The 26,080-nt window shown below is 36.5% G+C and overlaps 1 protein-coding gene across 9 annotated transcripts in view; it reads right to left on the bottom strand.

The window, feature by feature from the left end:
* Positions 1–26,080, bottom strand: part of AMBRA1 (autophagy and beclin 1 regulator 1) — a 158,465-nt gene that overhangs the window by 25,232 nt on the left and 107,153 nt on the right. For all 9 annotated transcript variants that reach the window (XM_060687582.2, XM_060687581.2, XM_087883229.1 and 6 more), the window contains 3 exons: positions 24,161–24,349; positions 23,629–23,783; positions 1,382–1,521 (listed from right to left, as the gene is read on the bottom strand). In XM_060687582.2, coding sequence (XP_060543565.2) covers positions 1,382–1,521; positions 23,629–23,783; positions 24,161–24,349 — 484 coding nt within the window. The remainder of the gene's footprint in view (positions 1–1,381; positions 1,522–23,628; positions 23,784–24,160; positions 24,350–26,080) is intronic.

Raw genomic sequence — 26,080 nt, 5'->3', positions numbered from 1 at the left:
TTGTTGAAGTTATTACATATTAGAAAATCTGGCACTGACAAAAATGTGTTACTTTCAGATTAATAATTGCTATTCCTCCCAATGGGTTTATTCAACCGTAAATTTTGTGCACATCTACGTACAACTGGAAAATCAGTTTAGACTTCTATTGCAAAGCATATTTCAGCTGAAATGGAAAATAAATCTGTAAATATAGCAAGGAAGTGTCTGGAACCAAGGGATAGGATTTCACTAGTGGGCATCCTTATTTTTTGAAAATACCAACCTGTTATGTAGAATAAAATAATTAAAAAATCTAATCAACAACCAAAGCCTAAATTTAAGTCTGACACAGTCTTATGTGTTAATAGTGTTCTAGGATGTGTTAATAATATTCTTCTAATCTCACCTATTCTTTGTCCACTGCTCCAGAGTATATGCTCTTTTCTGGAACTGTTTTTGCTTTATGAATTTTTAAAAGTATTGATTCCGTCTACTGGTCAGCTCCATTCTTTTTTATTGATACATGTTGCTTTTTAGAAATGTTATTAATTGTGAGTGGCTTAGATCTGCTATGGAGTTGGATGGCCTCAACATTGAAATAATTAATAAATAAAATAAAAAATTATAAGACATAAGAGATGAAAGCTATCTTTCTGGTTCTGTGCTATTAGGGAAGTCTTTACTAATTGAGTTACGCTTAGCTCTTTCAACATAGTTGTGATTCAGCAATATATGGAAAGCCACAGCTTTTCTATTTCCACCAGAATTTCTAATTTTTACCAGAAGTTAGAGAAAACCAGTATAAAGGATTGAAGCAACTGAACACTTGCACATTCAAGTGAAAATGTCGACTGAAACCCCATTAAAAACCCAGGAGTGGAGAAGAGGAAATTGGCTGGCTCCACAGTATTATGAGTCAGATTTGTATCTTTGATTTTAATTATTCTTATTCAATATATATTTCCACCACAAAGCAATGGAAAATGATGTACCTCTTTTTTGTACTATACAAGAGAAGAAAAATGAACTATAGGGTCTCTGATTCTGTCCTGAATCAGAGGGGTTTCAGTTACATCTAGAAGAAACAACTTAAAAGTGTTTTATTACCTCTAGAATTCAGGTCAATCTCTGAAATGAGGCTCTTTCCTTTCCTTGCAACAATGACACAGATTTGCAAGCAAAGTTACTCAGATTTCCTCTATTTTCACAATCTCCAAATACAACTCAAGCCCATTTAACTTTAGTAATAATTTAGGTAAAAAAAAACCAATAAAATTTCATCATAAAAAAGATTTAAATTTAATTCCAAATAAGTTACTGAAAATGAGCAAATGGTTAAAAAGTTTCTAGTAAAATCAAAGTTTATTATAATCTTCAAGTTTTAAATCATGCCACTTACTCTGGTCGGCAAATCACCAGATCCCCTTTATTAGTGCCATAAGCTAATCCTAAGCCCGGCTCAGGTAACCAGCGAGCAGAATTTATGCTGACGTGTCTCCTTTGATCGGCAGGCATTGGGTACAAGACATTGAACACTCTCTAAAACAAGAGAAACAAAATAAAATTAACAATGATTCAAACATGCAAAACTAAGTTTGGAAGAAGATCATGTCCTGCAAATAAAATAAGTAATATGAAAACAAAGTGAAAAATTTAGTATCAATCATCCTCAACATTAAAAACTAGACAACAATCTTTCCAGCAAAATAAGCCCAAGTATTAACAAGTCTTGGGATTGTGTAATCTACTACTGGGCTGGACATCAGAATGTTATTAAGTCTCTCTACAAACATTGGCAAATATCACAGACACAAAGATTCATACATTAGTAAAATATAGGTGCTTCAGTTCTCTATTGCAGAAAAACACAAAACTGGTATGTATCAAAGTTGAAACATCAGAGAATGATGTTAACCAGAATTTTAAAAGGGAGAATGGGATGGGGAGAAGGAATCAAGCTTACTAAATATTTATGTTTAAATCATGTGATCTTTTAATTTATTGACTCTTACTTCTTTCTCCTCTGATCATATAAGGATATGAAGATATTTTTGATGCATGTATGTATGTGTGCACACATTAGACTAATCAATCTATGCCAAGGGAAAATATCTTCCTTCAAGGTTATGAACTGTAACTGTAATCTACTAGTCCAGAGCAGGTTGGTAAATAAGGTCTTTTCAGTGTAGGGCTGAGATGATTGGCCCAAGTTACTCAACTAGCCTCTATAGCTAGAACTTAGCTCTTCTTACTCCTGGTCCAGCACCTTACCCACTACATCAAAATGGCTCTAGTGTGTTTGTGTATAGGTGTGTGTATTAAAAAAAATAGTGGATAATAACAGCTACTGAGAAGTTAATAGTGATATATCAATAAACTTTCACATCAATAAAAGGAATGTTAGTGGAATACATAATGACTTTGCCCACTTTAAAAAAAACATACAGATAACTGTTTTGGGGCATTTTATCTTCCCAAAAAGTAAGTGGCATTTGGAGAACTTCAGTGTAATTTGAGACTGTCAACTCTTTGGTGTTATCGTTAATACCTACATGATTTCAGCATACCTGTCCTATTCTCTTGACTGTGTAACAAAGAAACCAATATACACTGATTGTATCTGTTGCCATGGAGATTATGGTATGCACTCCAGTTTTAATGGGGCTATGATAACAAGAAGCCTTTTATAAGAGCAAAGTAGCGTTTATTCAGAAAAATAAGCATTGTTTTGAGATGTAAGAGGAAAAAAAAAGAATACACTAGGGGATCATAATGCAAACTTGCTTTATGAATAAACAATTTCTCTCAGGCAACTGCTTCTTGCTAAGAAATGTGGTTGGAAATGACTCCTTGGATCTAGCAATTGCTATACCACACTTACTGTTCATTTCCATTGGGAAATTGTAACTTGTCTGCATCTATCGGAAGAACTCAACTTCTTCACAAACATCAATTAATTGTCTATGACAGCATTGCTCCATATGGCCTTAATCATACATGCCAGGGATGCTTAATATTGTGGATTATAGGAAGGAGGATGGTTCCTACCACCCTGGTGGCCAAACTTCCCTGCAGGATTAGGAGAAAATCTCAACTCTATTGCACTGTTTTGAGGAGAGAATTTATCCTTCTATTCCTAATCTTTCCAGAAAAAACTAATACAAATACAAAATTAATTTCCCCTGATATATCTATCATTATCAGATAAACAGAAACAAAACTATAACTTCTCTTTTTTTTTAATATACTTGATGTGAGAATAAAGATGGGACAAGTACATTTTTAAAAGATTCTTAAAAAGCAGCTTTATTGGAATAAAATAGAGAACAACTGTTCAATGATGGGGTGTATTTGTTTAATTCCCACTATACAAATACTACAAGTAGGATTAAGGAAAAAAGGCTGATTTAGGATGTATCAATCCATACTTAAAGTATGGATAACATTTTCTCTCTTATTCTATAGCAAATTTTCTGTCAAATGTCACATCACCCAATGATATCCTAATTTCATCTCCTTGTCAACTTACCTTGTCAGATCAACAGTAATTGCAACATAAGCTGTCTTCTTGGTAGAGCTGACTTGTTCCTCACAAGAACACTGCTGTAGGACATAGAGATTACTCTTGTGCAGAGTGCTCCTGAGTGAGGTCTTCAGTATTTTGCCTATCTTGCTATGATGAGATTAACCCATCAAGAAAACTGCAATGCCTTCTTATTGACTTTCTAAAACAAAAAATGAATTCACTCCTTTTTTTCCAGGATCTGCTCTTACGCCTTTGTTTATTTTTCTTCCAAATGTATGAATTTGTTGTTAAAAGCCTAAACCCTCAAATACTACTTTCTAAATTCAATCTTTTTAGGTAGTAAGTGCACACCTTGGGACTTGTGTTGCTTAACTGGCTATTAACTTGAACCCTTTCTTTAGTCTTTAAGCCACCTAAAATACCATTGGCCTGTGGGAGACAAATAATAAGTCTTAACTTTTCCATATAGTCCTGAAAAGTTTATTAGACAGAACAGACAAACAAATAGTCTGTCGGTCCTGAGGGGGAAGGAGAAAGATAGGAAAAATCAGATTGTTGCCTTTTCCCTGGTATACTTGAGGTCTCTCTACTCTCTTCATTTGTTTTAACACCTACATAAAATTGCTAGGAGAGATAATCCCAATATGCTAATAATACCCAGTTATACATCTCATCCTGGGATACAACACATACTGCAGCAGAAGTATTGATCCAGTAATTGGAAACAAAGGATCTGGATGGGGAAGAACAGGCACCCTGCAAGAAAGACTGGCTGTGGGTTTCTGGATCTAATGATTCCAGGCCAATATTATTATTTTTAATTCTAACAGAGTCATGCTCTCCTATTCAGAGATGGGTTGCAACTTTGGAATCATCAAAGAGTTATAGCTCCTGCTTGACTAGCAGGTGGCAGTTCTGGCAAGAAGTGTTTATAGTGTATACTATATCTAATGTGTTAATTATGGCCATTCCTGGATAACAGGAGCCCGTTTGTAGTTTCTCATATCTTAGTCACTTCACACTTAGATTACCGTAATGCACTCTACATGGGACTGTTCTTGGCCTTCAGAAATTACAACTACAAAATGCAACAGCCTGAGAAATGATGGATATAGCAATATCCCAATATACTAGATTAACTCTGTTCCTTTGGGATCTGCACTGGTTACTGATTGTCTTACAGATAATCCATGGTGCTGGTTGTCACTTTAAAGTCTTACATGGCTCTGCATCAAGTTATTGAGAGACCTATATTCATCTCCCCATCTGATCAGATCAAATATTATCAACTCCTTTCAGGTCTTGTCTTTATAAAATTGCCATTTTTCGGAGTATAAGACACACCTTTTTACCCCCAAAAAGAGGGTGAAAATCTGGGTGCATCTTATAGGCCGAATGTAGCCCCGCCCAGCTTCTGAAATGGAGGTTTTAGAGGCCGAAAAAAGCCTCTGAAACCTCCCTTTGAGAGGCTGAAAAAAAGCCTCTCAAATGGAGGTTTCAGAGGCTGAAAAAAAAAGCAAGGTGCAGAGCTCACAACCAACGAACCTGTTGCTAAAGTTCACCTCTGGGAACAGCTGATTGGGGGTATTCCAGGAGGCCGATCCACCCCCAATCAGCTTTTTTCTTATTTTCCTCCTCAAAAACTAAGATGTGTCTTATACTCTGGTGCGTCTTAAAGTCCGAAAAATACAGTATACTATGGAATTCCTACCCCTGAGTTACTCTTTTTCTCCCTGGTTTCAGTAAAGCAGTCAAAATCTGGCACAGGAGATGGTATCCTGTGACTCATAGTGAAGCACATGACCTTGTATTTTCTAATTTATAAATGTTGATGTTAATCTTTGTTTATATTGCAGGGCTTTTATGATGTTATAGCCCTATCAGATGGGAAAGACAATTAAGACATAACATTAGTGCACAAAGGTTTTATTCCTGCCATATACAACTCTAACGGTATCCACACAAATTGTCATTTTATACTACATCTGAAAAATCCTTCTTGCCTTTTGGTTAACAAAGACCAGTTAGCTATCGCAGAGTAATTGGCCATTGATGTTTCCTCAGTCAAATACTTTAGGCTCCAATCATTCAAATTTGCCCATCATTTATGGATTCATTGTTGTTTGGATCTCTACATGTTTGGAATAAAAGCACATTTCACCTGCTTGTATATCAAAGTAGCCAAAAACCTCCTATTTAAAGAAATATCTGAAAAAGTTCTAATTTTAATTTTTGCATTGATCAAATATATCAGTAACCAGAAATTATAGGAATAATTAACTTCTTTCCAATATTTGATTGACATTGCTATTTCCTACTTCCAACTTATTCTGAAACACAACAACAATATAAAGACACAGTTCTTGGGGCCCTTTGAAGCTAGGAATAATTCCTTTAATTTTTTTCCCCTCACAAAGTATCTCCCCAATATCTTTTAATGTGTTAAATCTTCTCTGCATATTCAGTAGTTTCACATATAGACAGAAAAAACAATCCACAACAGTCTTATTTTATATCTTTGCTGTATTTCAGCTCATAAATGTATAAACTTAAGTCCATTCTCATCTGAGCTGAGCAGTCAAACTAGCAGTCATATTGTTGCTCTAAACCAGAATAAATAACTGAAAATAAGCAAATATCCTTGAAGCAGCAAGGATATTTAATACACTGAATCACAGAATGAATATGTAGTAAGCCTCTACTACATGTACTATATATTGTTTTTTTTTTTAATTTAATTTAATTTTATTTGATTTATATGCCGCCCTTCTCCGGAGACTCAGGCCGACTTACAATGCGTTAAGCAATAGCCTTCATACTTTTGTATATTTTTACAAAGTCAGCTTATTGCCCCCACAAACTGGGTCCTCAATTTACCTACCTTAGAAAGGATGGAAGGCTGAGTCAACCTTGAGCCTGGCAAGATTCGAACTTACTAATTGCAGACAGCTGGAGTTGAATTACAATGCATTAGTCTGCTGAGGTATCCAGGCTCCTGGATAGCTCAGGAGCTATCAGATATTGTGCTTGTGTACTGTTTTTAACAGGTTAATTCAGTGTACAAAAGTTAAAACAGACTCTTCTTGATATTGATATTAATGAGACCAAGATAAAGTCATTGTCAGAAACCTGAAAGAATTCCACATCAGATCCTTTAGAGTTGAAGGAGAATTATAGATAATAAAGCAACAGAAAAAGCAAAACAAAACCTAGCAATTGGAGGATGGCTACAGGGATAGTAACGTAACAAAAAGAAGTGGATACAAAGGGAAAGAAGTTGGGAATGGAACAACTACAATGATTCTTATATGTGCTACATGATGTTAAAATTTGTGTTTTATCCACAGGTTTGATATTATGAGATTGTTTTTTACTGAGAATTCTTTTTTTTTTTTTTAAACTCTTAATAGGATTAAAATGATCAACAATATGGAATATTAAGTTGGCTGTCCTTTTTATTGTAAGAAATTGAAACTGAATATGAACAAAAAAAATATTTTGTAAGAAGATGGGTGCTGGCCATTCAAAAAGCTTTCTCATTCAATTCCGATGTACAGAACATTTTAAATTAGTTGAAGCAATATAAACGGAGTAACTGTTTCTTGATTTTTCCTGGAGCTATACATTCTTTTGATTTCACAATTTGCCAGTTCTTAAGCTGCAAAGCACCTTCAGATCTGTTGACCTATAACTTCCATAATCTCTAACCAATATAGCTAATGGTTGTACTCTCTGGAACCAATAACAATACTGTCCAATAAACTGAAATTTAGAGAAAATTGTTGTAAAGTGTCAGCAACCTAAACAGGAAGCCTAATGAACTGAGATTCTAGGTTTTTCAAAATAAGCATGAATCCCAGTGAGAGTTACATTGTGTAACTCTCAAAAAGCAGTTATTAATTTTCTTCTAACTAGCTGATAGTTGACAGTCACTTTAAAGAATTTTCTACATAATTATCTGGTCTGTTCCCAAGAAGGGATGTAAGATCATTCTTACTAGAACACTTTGCCAGATTACTTAATGTGAGATTCAATAGCTGGCAGATAAGCAATGAATGACAATTTACAAATCAACCACTCAGAAATGACAATGCTTTAGCTGCTTTCTAAGCCTACCTTTAGAATGTACTTAAGCAGCTATTAACATTGTCATGGAGATACTGTTTCAATCCATAGTTTGGGCCAAATAATGCAACACTCATTTTCTATTTGAAGTTTGCTTGATCTTACTGAAAAATTAATTTAGGTTCAAAGTCCATCTCATTCAAAACAATTAAAATAGAGAAATCCCACTCCTTCAAAAAGGGTTGGTGGAAGTCATATAAACCCTCATATATGGGGGACACAACATAATATAGTTCCTGTATCTGCATCTTCTCTGGAACCTTTCAGGGAAGGTGGACCGTATACACTATTTCTCTTAACACTTTCAGATGTACCTTCTTATATAACTGCTGAACGCCAAGCCTTGGATAACTCCTAAAGCACTGTATAGAGCTGTGATGGCAAACCTATGGCACATGTACTGAAAGTGGCAAGCAGAGCCATCTCTCCGGGCACGCCCGCCGTCGCCCATTGCTGTTCTGGGTTCCAGAGCATGCGTACTGGCCAGCTGGTCTTCGCGCACACAGGAGCGCTGGAAACTGGAAGAGCAGCTCCCCGTTGTGCATGTGTGTTTTCTGTTTTCAGCTGGTCTTCGCGCACACATGCATGCCAGAAACTGGAACCAGAATCACTCACATTGAGGGGTGCCTCACCCGGCACCTCCCCTCCCAGCCACTCCTTGTTGCAAATGGCAGGAAAATGGGGAGGGGGATTTTCCTGCCTGTCATTTATTCCTCAAGCTCAGCATAGACTGAAGGAAGTATGGTAGGGTAGGAAGGAAAATTCCTGAGTCTCCGGAGAAGGGCGGCATATAAATCAAATTAAAAAAAAAAAAACTGTGCAAGCGTCCCGCGAGCCTCCCAAAAAGAGGGAATTGGTACTTTTTATGTTACTTTTGAAATGGACACAAGAACTACTTCTGCATGATTTCTCTTAATTTTTGCATTTTTTACAGATCTAATTTTCTCCCTCCATTCAGTGGAGCTACTGCAGCCTGTCCTTTTAAGGTAGTCTCCAGGAGGGAGGGGGCTGGGGGGGCGGGACCATAAAGGGAGCAGCAGCTCCGCTGTGAATGGAGGGAGAAAAGTTAGGATTCTCTCTGCTGCATTTAACGTTGAATTCTGTGGCAGAGAGAATCCTAACTTTTCTTCCTCCATTCACAGCAGAGCTGTTGCTCCCTTTATGGTCCCCCCTGGCCCCCTTCCTACCGGGGACTACCTTAAAGGGACAGGCTGCAGCAGCTTCACTGTGCATGGAGGGAGAAAAGTTAGGATTCTTTCTGCTGCATTTAACGTTGAATTCTGTGGCAGAGAGAATCCTAACTTTTCTCCCTCCATTCACAGCGGAACTGCTGCTCCTTTTATGGTCCCACCCAGCCCCCTCCCTCCCGGGGGGTCGAAGTACCTTAAAGGGACAGGCTGCAGCAGCTCCACTGTGAACGGAGGGAGAAAAGTTCAGATTCTCCCTGCTGCATTTAACGTTGAATTCTGTGAAATATTGAGTGGCCGGAAGAGGTGATTACTACCAGTTCGGCAAACCGATGACTATCGTCCCTAGCGGTTTGCCCGAATCGGTCTGAACTGGTTGGATTTCACATCTGCTCCACACCTTATCTGAAGTCTCAATTAGGATGAAACAGTCATGTGATGTTTCTGGTGGTCAATGTAGCTCATTCAAAACAAGCTTTCAAAGTACAAGATTAATTTCTACATATCAGTCTAGCTATAACTTCATTTGCTGCATTTCTCTGAATGCTTCATACCAGGCCTGGGCTTCAGATTTTGCCAATGCTGATCCAAATCAAGAGGATGGCTCTACTGAGTTGGGGCTCTTGAAAACGGCATCTGAACCCTAGAATTGGAATGACGTATTGAAGAGACATGGATATCATTTCCAAGACACTGCAGAGTAGAAAAATCCTAATTAAGATCTGCTTGAAAACTGAGCAATATAATGAAGGAGAGTCCAGTCTTGATAACTGATTCCACTGCTGAACTGAGCTGCAAGGAAGTATTTTTTTGCCAGTGTTTACTGATATTATCTTTGTCTTAACAGTTATCCCTTAACATTATCCCATAGTTGTTGCTTTCAAAATGAGCTCTAAATCTACAATACTTTTGTCTAACTATGTGATGTCATTTTTAAATGTTAATTTCTGATTTTGATTTCAGTTACGCCATTCTTATAATATATTTCGGATACAAGTTACCTAGAAATGGGAACAATATTATATTATCTCACACTATCATAAGCAATAGTTTTCCAAATTCTTCCAATTCTTAAAGAAGAAGGTGCTCAAAAATCCTCAAGATGTTTTGGCAAATATATGGATCTTAATATACTATGTTCTGACATGGTCTACATAATGAAGGGCCTGCTCCATTCAATAAAGCAGAAGTTACCCTCTTTATTGTTTTCTTGTTGACTCCATTATGCATTTTATGGTAGCTATCCGATCTTGTGAGATCTGTTTGGCATTTCCCTCTCCAAATATAGAATCCTACTTAAACATATGCTGAATTGTTTAGAATCTGCTTTTTTAGTTCAGGGTAAATGTTAAACTACACTCAGCGTTAGTTTCCCTTGCAATAAAAAAAAATACAGCCTATCATGGTTGCTTATTATCAAATGTTCATACTTCTTCTACTTCTTCAATTAAGTCCTTCCCTGTTGTATAGCTGATCAACTTATTTTCTCTTTTTCTCAAGGAAGGCAAGAAATTCCAAAAGGATCATGTTTGGCAGAATCTGTCTTCGAATGATGTTAGGATAATTAATGTCTGCCATCTGATGCCTCATTAGTGTTTTAAAAATGTATAGGGTTGAAGGCAAAGCAGGCTTTCAAAAATCTGTAATTTCTCCCAAAGCTCACGGTATAAGCAAATTTTGAGGGGGACAGAGATCTATTCAAACTGGATAATTTTATTAGACTCTCTAATTGCAGTTTTCTGAAGGGAAGGGTACGGAAGTACTACTTATATTGGAAAATTATTCTATATTTTTAAAGGAGTTGATAGGGGATGGGTTTTTTCCATGTTGTTGTTTATGAGATCTGTAAGACTGTAGCATTAGTTGGATGTTCAACTTCTTCTGTCTACTTCACGTCTACTAATCATCTGTCTTCTACTGCACTTTCTGCAACTTTGTAACAGAATCATTTTTGCTTACAGTTCTATTTATTTCCTATCCTCCCCTACACATCCTTCTAATTTTTTGCAAATGTTGCTTAGGATTTTTTTCATGATAAATTCCATTTTCATCCAAATTTATATATCAAACCATAACAAAAATGAAATTATTTACTCCCTCAAACTTGAATGTTTTTTCCCCCAAGAATCACTCTTATTTTCCTTCTGAAGGTGTACAGTTTTCTTAAGTAGGACATCTCCTTGCTGCATATTGGGTTCTTTTTTTTAGTTGAATCAGTCCTAGATGAAATCCAATGGTCAGTACCCATCCCTACTCCAAACCCTATGTTCTCTACAAACTTTTGTTTGGGTAGCATGCCTGCAATAGAAATATGCTGATGTTACAAATGTATTAATTGTAATTGTATGTGGGAATAATCTTGGGAGCCAAGAGAAAAGGAGAGCTCTTCTGCCTCATTAAAAAAGGTTCAGTCCATATTTCTAATGGCCAAATGTCAAGTGGCTTCATATGTTCCTAACACAATATTAAGAGGCAAGACTGTTTAAACTTGAAACTGACACAGCAACAAGGATTTGCATTATTGCATACTGTTTAAAGTTACACACTTTTCTGAATAACTGGGTTTTTTTCATATTGCAAACTATTATGAATCAATATGGAATAGGCCATTTTTTTTCTGGAGAAACATACAATATTAGGCTTCTCCAGGGAGACCTTTTTAATGACGGGCTATAACTGAGCAATCATCACACTTAAAATATGTACCCAAGATTTGGAAGTTCAACTGGATCAACCTACCCAGGAATGACTTCTGAGCAGCAGCTCCCCCACCTTTTTTTTAAAAGCCAGGAAGTATTTACATTATATAATTGTCCATAAATTCTGAAAAGTACCAACTTAGCATGTTTTAATAGTCTCCTTACAGCAATATTTAAAAGGCAGATATAGAAAAAAATTAACTCCCCGGTCTGAGGGGTACTTTTTGGGCGGTAATTTCTTCCAGCTGACTTTGAATTGTTTTCCAAAATTTTTTGACTTTTGGGCATGACCACCACATGTGGTAGTAGGTCCCCTTCTGTATTTTACACTTCCAACAGTTCTGATTAGTATTGGGAAACATCCTTGCCAACCGTGCAGGGGGGAGATGCCACCTATAAAACATCTTGTATGTATTTTCTTTGTAGGGCACGGACATTGTCAGCTTAGTATTTACTTTCCATATTTTTTCCCAATTTTCAAGGTTAATATTATATCCAAAGTTTTTAGCCCAAATAATCATATTTTCCTTCACCACCTCTTCTTCCAATTTGTATTTTAGTAGATAATTATATATTTTAGTTATTAATTTGTCGTCTGATTGCATTATAATTTTATCTAATTCATTTCTTTCTTTTTGGATTCCAAATTTTTCCATATCACTTTTATATCTTGATTTTATCTGTAAATACGGCCACCAATCAATATCCGTGCCCTGTTGTCTCAGTTCCTCTCTTGTTTTCGTATCTCCCTCTATGTTCAACAATTCGTCATAGGTTTTCATCTTGTCTGTATCCATTGTGTTCGGGTAGATTTGGGCCTCCATGGTTGATAGCCGTTTTGGGATTTTGTCGTAGTGTTTTCTCCTTATTTCAGTCCAAATTTTTGCCAATGCTCCTCTGATATAATGTCTCCTGAAGTGTTCATGTTGTCTGGGCTTTTCCTCCCATAAAAATGCGTGCCAGCCTTTTGACAAATCAAATCCTTCTAGTGCTAGTGTTCGTTTATCTTTGAGTGTCATCCAATCCTTAATCCAGGTTAAAGCTGTTGCAGTGTAATAAATTTGCCAATCTGGTAGTCCCAGGCCACTCCTTTCTTTGGTGTCTTGCAGGTGTTTCAGTTTAATCCTAGCTCTTTTTCCTTGCCATATATACTTTAATGTCATTTTATCGAGGTCTTTGAAATATGATTTTCCTGGGTTTATCGGTATTGTTCTAAATAGATATAATATTTTTGGTAGAATTGTCATTTTAATTGAAGCAATTTTGCATAGTAGTGATAATTTCAATTTACTCCATGCCTCTAAGTCCTTCTGGATTTGTTTAGCCAATTTAATATAATTGTCTTCTTTGAGGGATGATACCTTATTGGTGAGCCAGATTCCTAAATATCTTATTTTTGTTGTTGTTTGTATTCCTAATGTCTCTTCTAATTCTTTCTCCTGGGTTTTTGTCAAATTTTTGGTTAGTAGTTTTGTTTTTTGTCTATTGATTTTCAATCCTGCCACTTCGCCATATTGATCTATCTTCCTTAGTAAATTCAGTCCTGATTGTTTTGGTCGTTCTAAAATGAATACTATGTCGTCCGCGAATGCTTGTAACTTATACTCCTGGTTTTTTGTTCTTAATCCTTTTATTTCATTGTCATTCCTAATTTCATTCAACAGTGGTTCCAATGCTAATATATATAATATAGGAGAGAGAGGACAACCTTGTCTCACTCCCTTGGATATTTTGAATTGGTCTGTTGTCTCTCCGTTTATCCATATTTTTGCAATTTGGTCTGAGTATATTGTTTTAATCATATTTAAAAATTTATCGCCGGTTCCCATTTTTTCTAATTGCAGTATTAAGAATCCCCAATTAAGGTTGTCGAACGCCTTCTGTGCGTCAAGGAAGAGTAAGGCCATCTTTTCGTTCGATTTTTGCTCATAATATTCCAGTTTATTGATTATTGTTCTTGTGTTCTTGTTAATTTGCCTATTTGGAATGAATCCATTTTGATCTGGATGGATATAATTCACGATAATTCTCTTCATTCTCTGGGCCATGATTGATGTAAATAATTTATAGTCTGCGTTTAGAAGTGATATAGGTCTGTAGTTTTTGGTTTGAGTGAGATCTGAGTCTTCTTTGGGTATCAGTGTAATGATTGTTTCAATCCATGATTTGGGAATTTTGGCTTCTAAGATTGCTTCATTCAGGACTTGTAATAAAATATCATCTATTGGCTGGTATTCGATTTTGTAAAATTCCGCTGGGATGCCGTCTGGACCTGGTGTTTTATTGTTGTTCAGCTTCTTCTTTGCTTCAATTAATTCTGACATTGATATTGGTCTGTTCAAGAGTTCTCTTTGAGTTTCCTTTATTTCTTAAATGTTGGATTTATTTATATACTCTTTTACTTTTTCCAATTGGATTTCTTCCTGTGCATATAGTTCCTGATAAAAATTTCTTACGATTCGCTTTTTTTCTTCATCCATGTGCTGCAATTACCCTTGTTCGTCTTGTAGTTGGTGTATTAATTTTTTTTCCTTTTCTTTCTTTAGTTTATAGGCCAACCAACGTCCTGTTTTATTTGCAAATTCAAATTGGTTTTGTTTTGCCATTTTGATTTTCCTAGCTATTTCTGTTGTTGTTATTAGGTTTATTTCATGTTTAATAAGATTTATTTTTCCCTTGATCTCTTTCTTGTCGGGTCTATTCTGTAATTCTGCTTCCTGTTTTCTGAGCTCAGTCAATAAGTTGTTTCTTCTTTGCTGTTTCTCTCTGTTTTTCTTCGCCTTAAATGAGATTGTTAATCCTCTTGTGTATGCTTTTGTAGTGTCCCATAGGACTTGCAATGATGTTTGTTCCCTATTGTTTATTTGGAAGAATATCTCCATCTCTTTATCATCTCTATATATTCTTTATCTTTAATGATCTCTCTATCCATCATCCATCGTCCTCTTTTTGGCTGGCCTTTCCAGACTATTGTTATAGGACTGTGGTCCGCCCATACATTCGGTGTGATTTCAATTTCTTTTATGTTTTCTCTTAATTCTGCAGTCATCCAGGCCATGTCTAGTCTGGACCAGGACTGATGGGGATTTGAGTAATAAGTATACTGGCCCTCAGACCGGAAACTTACCTATTAGGTATACTGACAAAGGACTATAAAAAAGAGACACAATACTTGATAATACACATCCTAACTGCAGCTAGAATCGTCTTCGCACAAATGTGGAAATTGGAAAACACGCCACCAGAAGAAAAAATAATACAAAAAACAATGGAATGTGCAGAAATGGATAAACTGACCAAAGAAATACAGGGAAAAGAAGATACAGACTTTTACTTAATTTGGCAAGAATGGTACAACTGGTTAGATAAAAAAGACACGAAATAAGGGAATACCACCCAATGATACAAAAATAAGGAAATAAAATGAAATATCGTTATATAAACAAGATGAAAGACAATATATATAGACATATTGATATATAATTACCGAAGTAATTCTATTTTCAAAGTTCAAGTTCTATGACTTGATTTCATTGTATAGTTAGTTTATGTTTAGTTTGTTTAAACGTTTATGTCTGTATGTGTATGTTTGTTTACAATAAAAAATTAAAAAAAAAAAAAGAAAAAAATTAACTCCCCTTTGAGTTAACACTGTGTCTTTATGAAAACATATTTATTGAATCCATAGCCTCCATCCTAATTTCTTGTCTTTTTTATAAGAATGCAAAGCTCCCTATTTTACAATACATCCAGGCAATTCTTATTTATTCTATCTACTATCTTGCTACTATCAGACCAATATGATTTAGTTTCTATGAATGTGCCCAAATTTTGCTGTAATTTTTAAAACCAGAGATGCTCTGAATGTATCCAGAACAGGGGTGAAATCTAAAATTTATTACTACCAGTTCTGTGGGCGTGGCTTGGTGGGGGGGGTGTAATGTGACTGGGTGGGCATGGCCAACTTTTTTTTTTTTTTTTTTTACTTCTAAAAGCATTTTTTTCTACAACCACTTCGGCCGAAGAGGTTGCAGAAAAAAATGCTTTTAGGAGCCTCTGATGATCAGGCAACTCAGCTGGGATCGCCAGAGGCTTTTAAAGGCATTTTTTTTCCCCTACAACTTCTTGGGCCGAAGAGGTTGTAGAAAAAATGCTTTTAAAAGCCTCTGATGATCCCAGCTGAGCCACACGATCATCAGAGGCGCTTTTTTTTTTTTTTTACTTTTAAAAGCATTTTTTCGGCTGAAGAGGTTGTAGAAAAAATGCTTTTAAAAGTAAAAAACCCCAGCCTCTGATGATCACGCGGCTCAGCTAGGCATGGGGGCGGGGTGCTGGGATTTTTTCTACCGGTTCTCCGAACCACCCGCCATCGCTACCGGATTGGGCGGTCTGGTCTGAACCGGGAGCATTTCACCGCTGATCCAGAATCGTGATGTAAATGGCACTGTTTTATTTTGTTTCATCTGCTATTAACTTTTTGTATTCTGGTTGGTGTCTATAATAAAATAAATACTTGTAAGGGTTACACTGAAATTTGTCAATTAAGAAGTTATGCATGATTTTTAATTTTGAGCTGAAAGAGCATCATTAAAACCAAAATGAAATGTTATTGTGTTCTTGTTTGTCAAACTTCTGATTAGCAATGACAATGAACAGATGAAAGATTAATGAAGCTTAACTTTGGAAGAACACTTGAAAATATAACACATGAAATCTAAAGTAGCCATTTACTGTAACTAGTCCAGAATTGACATTTTTACAGGCTAATCAAGGAGACACCTTGCATTTCATACCACTTTTACATAACACATTGTTTAATTGTTTAGAAGGGAGAAGGGAAGAGGAACAGAATATTAATGAAAGAAAACAGACTCTTCAAACTTTTGGATAATGGACAATAACAATCTTGAATAGCTTTGCTGCTTATTGTAAATATTTTTCTGGTTTTGGAATGAAGATATATAAAAGATGGGTATAATGTCATCTGACTCAAAATACAGAGAATTATGTGACTTCATTCTTTTGAACGCCAGCAAAATCCTATAGTTTCATATCATGGCCACTTTAATACAGAGAAGTAAGAATAGGTGAAAACAAACTGTCTGTCTAGACCTAGTCTTCAAATTGCTGAAATGCTAAATGAAAAACTTCAGATGAACTCAGGAATCTACCCCATAAAATTTACAGTGCATTCAGAAAGTATTCAGACCCTCTTCACTTTTGTCAATTTTGGTATGCTGCAGCCTGATTCTATAGTTATTGAATTTCATTTTTTCTCACTAATCTACACTCAGTACTCCATAATGATTAAGTAAAAATGGAATTTTAGAAATGTCTGTAAATTTATTAAAACAGTAAAACTAAAATATCACATTGGCATGTATTCAGACCCTTTGCAACAACACTTGAAGTTTAGCTCAGGTGCCCCCTATTTCTCTTGATTGCTGCTTACATGTTTCTATATCTTGATTGGAGTCAACCTGTGGTAAATTAAATTGATTGGACATGATTTGGAAAAGCACACACCTCTCTATAGAAGGCCTCACGGCTGGCAATGCATATTGTAGCAGAGTAAAAGTCATGAGGTCAAAGGAACTGCCTGCAGAGCTCAGAGACAGGATTATTTCAAGGCACAGATCTGGGGGAAGCTATAAAATTTCTGCTGCACTGAAAGGTTCCTAAGAACACAGTGGCCTCCATAATTCTCAAATGGAAGAGGTTTGGCACAACCAGGACTCTTCCAAGAGCAGATCGCCAGCCAAACTGAGCAATTGGGGGAGAAGGGCCTTAGTAAGAGAGGTGACCAAGAACCTGATAGTCATTATGATTGAGCTCCAGAGATCTTGTGTGGAGATAGGACAGAGTTCCTGAAAGACAACCATCACTGCAGTCCTCCATTGATCAAGGCTTTATGGCAGAGTGGCTAGACAGAAGCCTCTCCTTAGTGCAAAATATATGAAAGCCCGCTTGGAGTTTGTAAAAAAGCACCTGAAGGACTCTCAGACTATGAGGAACAAGATTCTCGGTCTGATGAAACCAAGACTGAACTGTTTGACCTCAATTCTAAATATTATGTCTGGAGAAAACCAGGCACCACTCATTACCTGCCTAATACCATCCCAACAGTGAAGCATGGTGGTGGCAGCATTATGCTGTGGGGGTGTTTTTCAGCAACAGGGACTGGGAGACTGGTCAGGGTTGAAGGAAAGCTGAATGGAACAAAGTACAGGGGTATCCTCAATGAAAACCTGTTTCACGGTGCTCAGGACCTCAGATTGGGCCAAAGGTTCACTTTTCAACATGACAATGATCCTAAGAACACAGCCAAAATGACACACGAGTGGCTTAGGGACAATTCTGTGAATGTCCTAGAATGGCCCAGCCAGAGCCCTGACTTGAACCCTATTGACCATCTTTGGAGGGACCTGAAAATGGCTATCCAGCGATGGTTGCCATTCAAACTGTCTGAATTTGAGAGGATTTGCAAGGAAGAATAGCAGAAAATCCTCCAATCACATCATACCCAAAAACTTGAGGCTGTAATTGCTGCCAAAAGTGCTTCAATAAAGTACTGAGTGAAGGGTCTGATGCCAATGTGCTATTTGAGGTTTTTTCTTTTTAATAAATTTACAGACATTTCTAAAATCTTGTTTTCACTTTGTCATCATGGGGTACTGAGTGTAGATTAATGAGAAAAAAATGAATTTCAACAACTGTAGAATCAGGCTGCAGCGTAACAAAATTGACAAAAGTGAAAGGGGTTTGAATACTTTCTGAATGCACTGGATAATAGGGAAGCTAGAACAGTTAGAGACTGGACTGGGATAAGAGGGACCTAGGTTCAAGCCACTGGATCATAATGGTCAGTGGGTAACTCTGGATCAGATACTTTTTCTCAGGCAGCTATCTCACAAGACTGCAACTATGAGAAAATAATAAAGGTGTCCCTCTGTGAACTATGTTGCGTTTTTAAAAGGAAGACAAGAATATAAATGCAATGAACAAACAAATAAATAAAATTGATTTTTCAGACTAGTTTGATATGAAAGATATGTAATATCATCAAAGCTATGTAAGATTTGACATCAAGGTGCATACACTATTAAATGAATAAAGTTCCACTCAGTTATATTGTTCAATAACTCTTTTAAAAGAATGACAACAGCAATGTAACTGTCATATATACTTGTCAACTGATATAGGCTTGGAATCTAGGAAATAAATTGATTATTGTTTACATGTGCAAAATGATCAGAGCTGCATTCATCCTGAAATAAACTGATAGGAAGAAGGAAGTTTAAGATAAATACTTAATTAATCTACAGCTTAGAAAATCTTTCCACAAATCATCTACAACTATTTTATACTATGCGTAGACAGATTTTCTGGATTCAATCTGGGTCGGTCACCGGGACCAGGGGTTTTGTCTTCCAAGCTTTCAGACTTTTAATAGTCCATCTTCAGGAATTTCTCTCTAGCAGAATGTGTGCTTTGGGCTGTTCTGTGTGTGGTATTTATATGGTGCCTGTTTGGCTTTTTAGATTTTGATTGGAGTGTTGTTGGCTGGCTATTAAGTGTTGGCTGTTGTTTGCTTGTGCTGCCAAGCCCTTGCCTCCTAAGTACTTGATAAACTGGTGGTAAATCAGCACTCCTGTTGACTAATGTGGGGTCCCTTTTTCCAGGCTTTAATCACTTCCCCGGTTGCTTTTGTACCTGTTCATCCAACTATCTTTGTAGCTGCCACACATAGAACAGCTCAAAGCACACACTCTGCTAGAGAGAAGTTTCCAGAAGAAGAGCTCCAGCATGAGTCCGAAAGCTTGGAAGACTAAACCTCTGATCCTAGTGACCTACCCAGATTGGATCCTGCAACATTGTTGTGGGATATGTATATTCGCCTTTATTCGTGACAGATTTTCTAGAACAATTTTTTCCCCAGAAGGTTTTAAACTATAATGATAAAATATTCCTGTAGATCCCTAAAATTATAAAATACATATCATTTTATTATAAAATACATCCAATAAGAAATAATCATATCTACCAAATTGTATCTAGATTTTATTTCTAATGAAATCTAATTAATTGGATGCTGGAATATTACATATAGCATTAAAGAATAATCACCAACAGGAGTTCCTTGCTTGGCTGCTCCAAATGTTAAATCATGAAGCAAACAGCTCTAAGGTACTAATTTCTTTTCATTCCCAACAGTTTACAGTCTAATAATAGAACAAAGAATGAAATCTAGGAGAGTTTACCAGAACAGAAGATGTTGGTATGTTCTCAGCAGTACTAAATTTATGGTGGGAACAATTGCTGTCAAAGTAAATGGAAACTTCAGGAAATTATGATAAGTAGAAAGGGCATGGTTTCGTATTTTATTGGTCTTGTAATTATAATTCTAGAATGTTTTCCAAAGTGTCCAGCCATTAGTCAGATTCCTCTTTGCCATCCTAGGGCATGCTGTCAGGATTCAGCACTCCCTGACAGAATGAAATTTAGGGATTTTATTGCTCCTTCAGCACCGCTGGTCTACTGCTGTTCAGCACCAGTGCCATACTTATGTGATCCTCATTTTCAACATTCCCTGACAGCTTCCCACAAGTCAATGGGGAACCTGAAAAAAAAATGATATGATTGCCAATGCTCCTAGCTAACTTTCTACTAGCAAAGTCTTCGCTTTTGGGAAGCCTGCAGGAAGAAAGTCAATTGAAAAATGGGCCAGGCTGTCAACAGAAAGACATTGCCTGAAAGTAAATAGTGCACAGCAGTTCTTGGGAGGTGAGGGGGGTTGGGTTACAGGGGCAATTGTGCCTTGGGGAATGTGCAAGCCTTTTTGAGTGGCAGACGTGGGGCTAGGGCTGAAGTCGAGGCCCAGCCTCGGTGCTACCACTGATAGTCTAGACTCTAGATGGAGATCTGGGTCTGGGACAGGGAACTGAAGTAAGAGAAAATTTGCTGCTGAGCAATCGAGTTTAGATGACAGCAGGGGTGCTGTAACAATCGTAATTTCAGGCAGGAGTTGTAACTCCCTTAATTCAGTGCCATCACAATTTTGAATGGCCACTGATAGGTCATTATGCAAGAACTACCCATCTTGGTTTCAATTCAACCTGTCTTAAAAATGGACTAATAATAATCAATCAAACAAATGCTTAACGCATTGTAAGCCGCCCTGAGTCTCCGGAGAAGGGCGGCATATAAATCAAATTTTAAAAAAATATTCATTTGATGTTGTTATGCAATTATAACTGTGTTTCTCAGAAATACGACTGAGTCTTTTCTTTTAGACTTGAAAATAAGCACTTGGATGGATGCACGTCAGCTCCATTCCGAACCTTCAGCGTTCGGAATGGAGGCTTTTTAGTGAATGGAAGGAAAATGGAGAGGGGTTTTTTCCAGCTTGAGGAATGGATCCTGTCATCCATTCCTCAAGCTCAGCACAGACTGAGGGAAGGATGGCAGGCAGGAAAACCCCACTCCCCATTTTTCTCCCTTTTGCCAAAAAGCCTCCTGCGAGCCTCCCAAAAAGAGGGAAAAAGCAAAGCAGCTGGCCACAGAGCTGCTGGCTTTGGGGAAGTGGCCCAACAAGCAGAAGCACTGCGCCCAGAAAGAAAAGGGCAAAAGTGGTATTTGCACTGCCTCAAGGGGTCAGTGGGCTGCAGCCGGACATTTGCCCCCCCCAGTGCTGCCACTCGTGCTGGCCACGCCCATCCCCCCCCAGGCTTATTTTCAGGATAGGGGTAATAGTAGGCCTACCCCCCCAAAAAAATTAGGGGTGGGCTTAAAAATTGGGGTGGGTCATGTTTTCAGAGAAACACAGTAGTTATTATTATTTTACATTGTCTAAGCTTGTTTTATTTGTGTAAACTGCTTTTGTAATTATGTGATGTTTCTTCATACAACACACAGCACCCCAAGTTTTGATTATATTTTTTTAAAAAGAAACAAACATACAAAGAATTGTTTCTCTTTCGTGGAGGGATAATCTGCCATCAGAGTCTAGTTTCCCAAAATCCAGAGGCATTTCCTGAAATTTTAACATGCTGAGCCCAGAATGTTCACCATAGGATCAGACCAAGAAACACTGCTCTTGTTTTCAAACACCTCTGTTTGCTTTCAATAACATCAACAGATACTAAAATCAGGTTAATATGTATCATTTTGACATTATTTTTGTACAATTAACAAAAAAATTTCTCAGAAGAAAAGTATTTTCCCCACAGAAATATTTCATTCCTATCACCATTTCAAGTTTAAGTCCTAAAATCCAAATATTGAGCTCCTTCCCTGAGAGATCTACCTTTATTTCAATTCAAACAGTAATTGTAATTTATTTTTTTATTCTGTGCCATTTTCTAAGTTCTGCATTCCCATAATTCTATATAATCTTATCTGTTGCTAGGAAAAGGCCGATCAATGAAAATTCAATGCAAACAAGTTTGAAGTAGCATTATTATATTTTGAATGGACAACCTGGATAACAATTTCTTGAGCTACGGATTACAATATTTGAAATCAATATTATTGTAGGTGATTAAATCCACAAAGAAAGAAAAACCCGAGCATTTTCCCCTGTTTTTGAATGAAAATTTAGTGAGGTACTTTTACTGAAGAGATAAAAGTATTTTTCTATATAAAGGGAATTCCATTAGGACAGAGGAAGCCTTGATGAAATCCCATAATCCCCACTATTTTTCATCAAAGCTGCCTCCAATTCAACCCCAATTTATTCAAATGTTCTCCTAACTCTCCATAATGCCCTTCCTCCTTCTGTATCTTTTACAATTTCTGCTCGACTGTTTCTTTATTTGCTTTCTCTCTAACCCTCTTTGTTTTTCTCAACTTTTATTTTCCCACGTTTGCTGCCAACTGTAGCTCATTTTGAAAACTAAATAGTGTTGTTTTATCAGTAGATGGAGCTATGGCTGTTGAATTTCAGTGTTTTATCATTCTCAACTGACAAAAAATAAAACTGTAAGGCTTGGTTTTAGTGCTGCTATTACAAAAATACCTTAGAACTTATAAAATAAAACAAAGTAACAATATAAAACACATCACAGTATAATAAGTGACAAAATTAAAATAATAATTTCAAAAAGTTGTCACAGCCCTGCATACTTCAAAGTAGGCTTTCAGGTAGGATGCAAAGTGTAATGTTGCCATCAAGACGATAAAAGTAGTATATCCTAACTCTCTGCTACGAACTCCCTTATAGGCTTTTCACAATACCAAAAGAAATCAAACGTTCTTAAACAAGTTCATTTTTTTAAATATTGAGAATTATTTAGTACTGAGGAGTAACACATAAATTATAATTTACTTTGCTAACAATTTAACAATTAATTTTCATGCTGATTTAGTACACCGTTATTCTTTCAGAAGCTATTTGATAAAATTCTCAAGGTCCAAAAAAGTATGGAATTATAAGTGCACAAATAAAATAAGAAACTTCATTCAGTATTTAATAAAATTTGGGGTGATTTCCAATTAAATAAATTGCCTGCTTGAGCAAGAACTTTAACTTAATATTTACAATTTCCTTTACCTTTAAGAATATAGAGGAAGGATCAATCATACAAAAATATGATCTAAAGGGTTCAAAATCCACATACAGATTCTCTAATAAAAATGTTTTAATAAATGTAGGATTTGAAGGCTAATAATACTTTGTGATTTCTGAAGAAGCACTTCATTTCCAAACACTAACATCTAACATTAATATCAACCAATGTTAAGTGAATAACTGACAAATGTTATTTTCAAGGTAAACCAATTAATCCTGTTTGGACTGGATGTCTGCTCTTTATTTACCCCTATTTAACATAGAATCTATTAAACAACAATATACTCCATTAAACATTCATCTGGTGGTAATATTTCATTCTTATACTATTTCTACCAATAGTAATGTTCCCATAGTAATTCCTGCTACTTGTCTATTTATTCTAATAACAACCGCAAAAATCAGTGACAGTGAAAAGCAAGCATAGTGAAAAACCAAGACTGTTATTTTCCACAATCTTTTAAAGAACTTTGTTCATTAATATACCAATCTGTTTCCAAATAAAACTATGCAGGTAGTTAAACAGATAATACCACTTACCCTCATTGAAGTTTCTCCTCCATGTGGTTGCTGAAGCCTGAAAACCTGAGCCACCATATGTTCTGTAGATGGGTGCAACAAGATGCGACGAGATGCCAATCCTACCATGACATACCTGCCCATTGGGGACAAGCTCACAGAAATGGCATTGGGACCTACGTATGAAGCAAAACATAACAAATACCTTCATTAATGAATCCTTGCCTCTGATCCTCCTTCCTTCCTTTTCCATTTCCCTTATGTAGACTGCTATTAATCTTTTAAAAAATACTTTGCTTATATCATCTTAGTCAACTAATAGCAGTAGCAAAAGTTCAAGATCAAATTTAGTTAAGCAAATGCATCATAGGAATCACATGGTATATATTCCTATTTCACCACTCTGTTGCTACCAAATCAATCTACAGTTGGGATTACTTTTTCCTTGCAATTATTACATATATCAGTTTGATATATTTGAAAAAATGTACTTTCTAAGATATTGTTAAAGGTCTTGATAGCTTCCCCAAATCTTTGACACACAATCTCTTACCAAATCGCTTGGTGTACAGCATTTCACCCAAGTTGTGTGGTGCAAGGGAATAGACTGCGAGTATCCCCTCATCAGGAAATCCCCGCTGACTGCTAGGAATGAAAGCTGCTAAAAGCTGCCCATCTGCAGAAATATCACAGCTGGCATCATTGTATATCTTGCAGTTTTGAACAAGCACATTCACAGATGCTGCATGGGGGGAAAAAGAGAAGAGTCTAGAATTTAATTCAGAACATTTATATATTTTTCTAGTATCACTAAATTAATTCTAAAAGAGTACTTGTTATCTATATAAATGTGTTAGCCAGTAATGCAGAATTCAGATGAATAAAACCTTTTCCCCTTAAGATCGCAATTGAATTTATATATTCCCAGTTATTTTTCCTTTTTTAAAAATTAATATATTATTTTAGCTTCAATATTTGTACTGTTAATTCTTTAAATTTCCAAGAAAAGGAGGAGTAGCTTAGAATTAAGACAACCTTTTCACTGCTACAACAATGCTCGGTATTTATGAATGAGAATATCCACCAGCTGACTGTAAATTCTAGAATATGAGCATCTGAAGGTATCTGCAACAAATGCTATAGAAGTTAATAAATCCTCATTTGAAGTCTTGGGACTTTAATATAATAGCTCGTAACAGAGCATATTAATGAACATGGATCTTATATAGCAGTGGCCCACAACCTTTTGGGCACCAGGGACCGGTTCCATGGAGAAACGTTTTTCTGCGGACTGGAGGGGGCATGGTTTTGCAGTTGCCTGCATCTCACGGATGGGGCTTCATTTGCGTGGCCCAGTTGCTGGCATGCCACAGCCCAGTGCCGGTCCAGAGGCCAGGGGTTGGGGACCCCTATTATATAGTATTACAGTAGTTTTTCTCCCTTCAGAGTACTAAAGAGAAGAGTTGGAGAAATTTCAGTTTCCATACATGCTTTCTAAATACACACCATTTCTGTAAGAAAATCCCAGCACTCATATTTATCCTTTTGTTTTTTGGAACAAAGTCTAGTTGCTTTGAAAACAATCTCACACATTCAATTTCCTGTTAACAATCCAGATATTCCTGTTTTAGGTGCTGTTTAAGTGCTGTTTGAAGATAGCTCTCCACCCAACTTGTGGGACCTTGAGTTTTCATAACATGGCTCCACCATTTATTAATGAATTCATATGTCATGTTGAGTCAAGATAATTATTGAGTAAACCATACTAGTCCAATTTATAAATAAAGCTGAATCATAGTTGGTGGGTTTAAATATTGTGCTAAGTCAACGACCTCCAATCAGGAGTTTATATGTGTGCACCTACCCACTGTTTTCTTAGCACCCTGTTTTTAATTTTCCTTCTAAAAGTCTTGCTTTATTTGGCTCCTTGAATTCCTACTCAGAATTCTTTGTTTCCAAAAGTTTTCTTTTTCCCATTTCTTTCATGCTAATTTTATATAGGAACTTTTTTCTATGGCTGTTTGTTTTTCACTACTGTCTTTTCTGTACCTTACTGTTTTTTCCCCCCATCTTTTCCTTAGCTACACTTTTTACCTCATAGATCACTAGTCAAATTTACTGGTGATATCCCCTTTGTCAGCAATATACTCTATTTGCCTCTTAGTTTCCATTTCCTAAAGAAATCCTATATAGATACCGTAGTTCTTGACTTATAAGCAGTCATTTAATGACCATTCAAACTTATGACATACTTTTAAAAAGCTACTTAGTACCTGTCCTCAAAGTTATGACTGCCGAACTCCCCTTGGCAGTTGTGATTCGAATCCGGTGACTCGCTTTACGACTATTGTAAAAACAGTTGTAAAATTGAGTCCAGTCATGTGGTGCCTCGACTTTCAATTGTGTTGAATCTCCATTGTGTTTGTAAGTGCACAACTACCTGTATCAGTTCAGTTTCCCTACTATGCGCTCA

The sequence above is a fragment of the Pantherophis guttatus genome, chromosome 1 (genome assembly GCF_059756535.1).
Source record: "Pantherophis guttatus breed Tessera chromosome 1, ASM5975653v1, whole genome shotgun sequence".
NCBI lineage: Eukaryota > Metazoa > Chordata > Lepidosauria > Squamata > Colubridae > Pantherophis > Pantherophis guttatus.
This window is presented reverse-complemented; position numbering and strand designations above follow the sequence as displayed.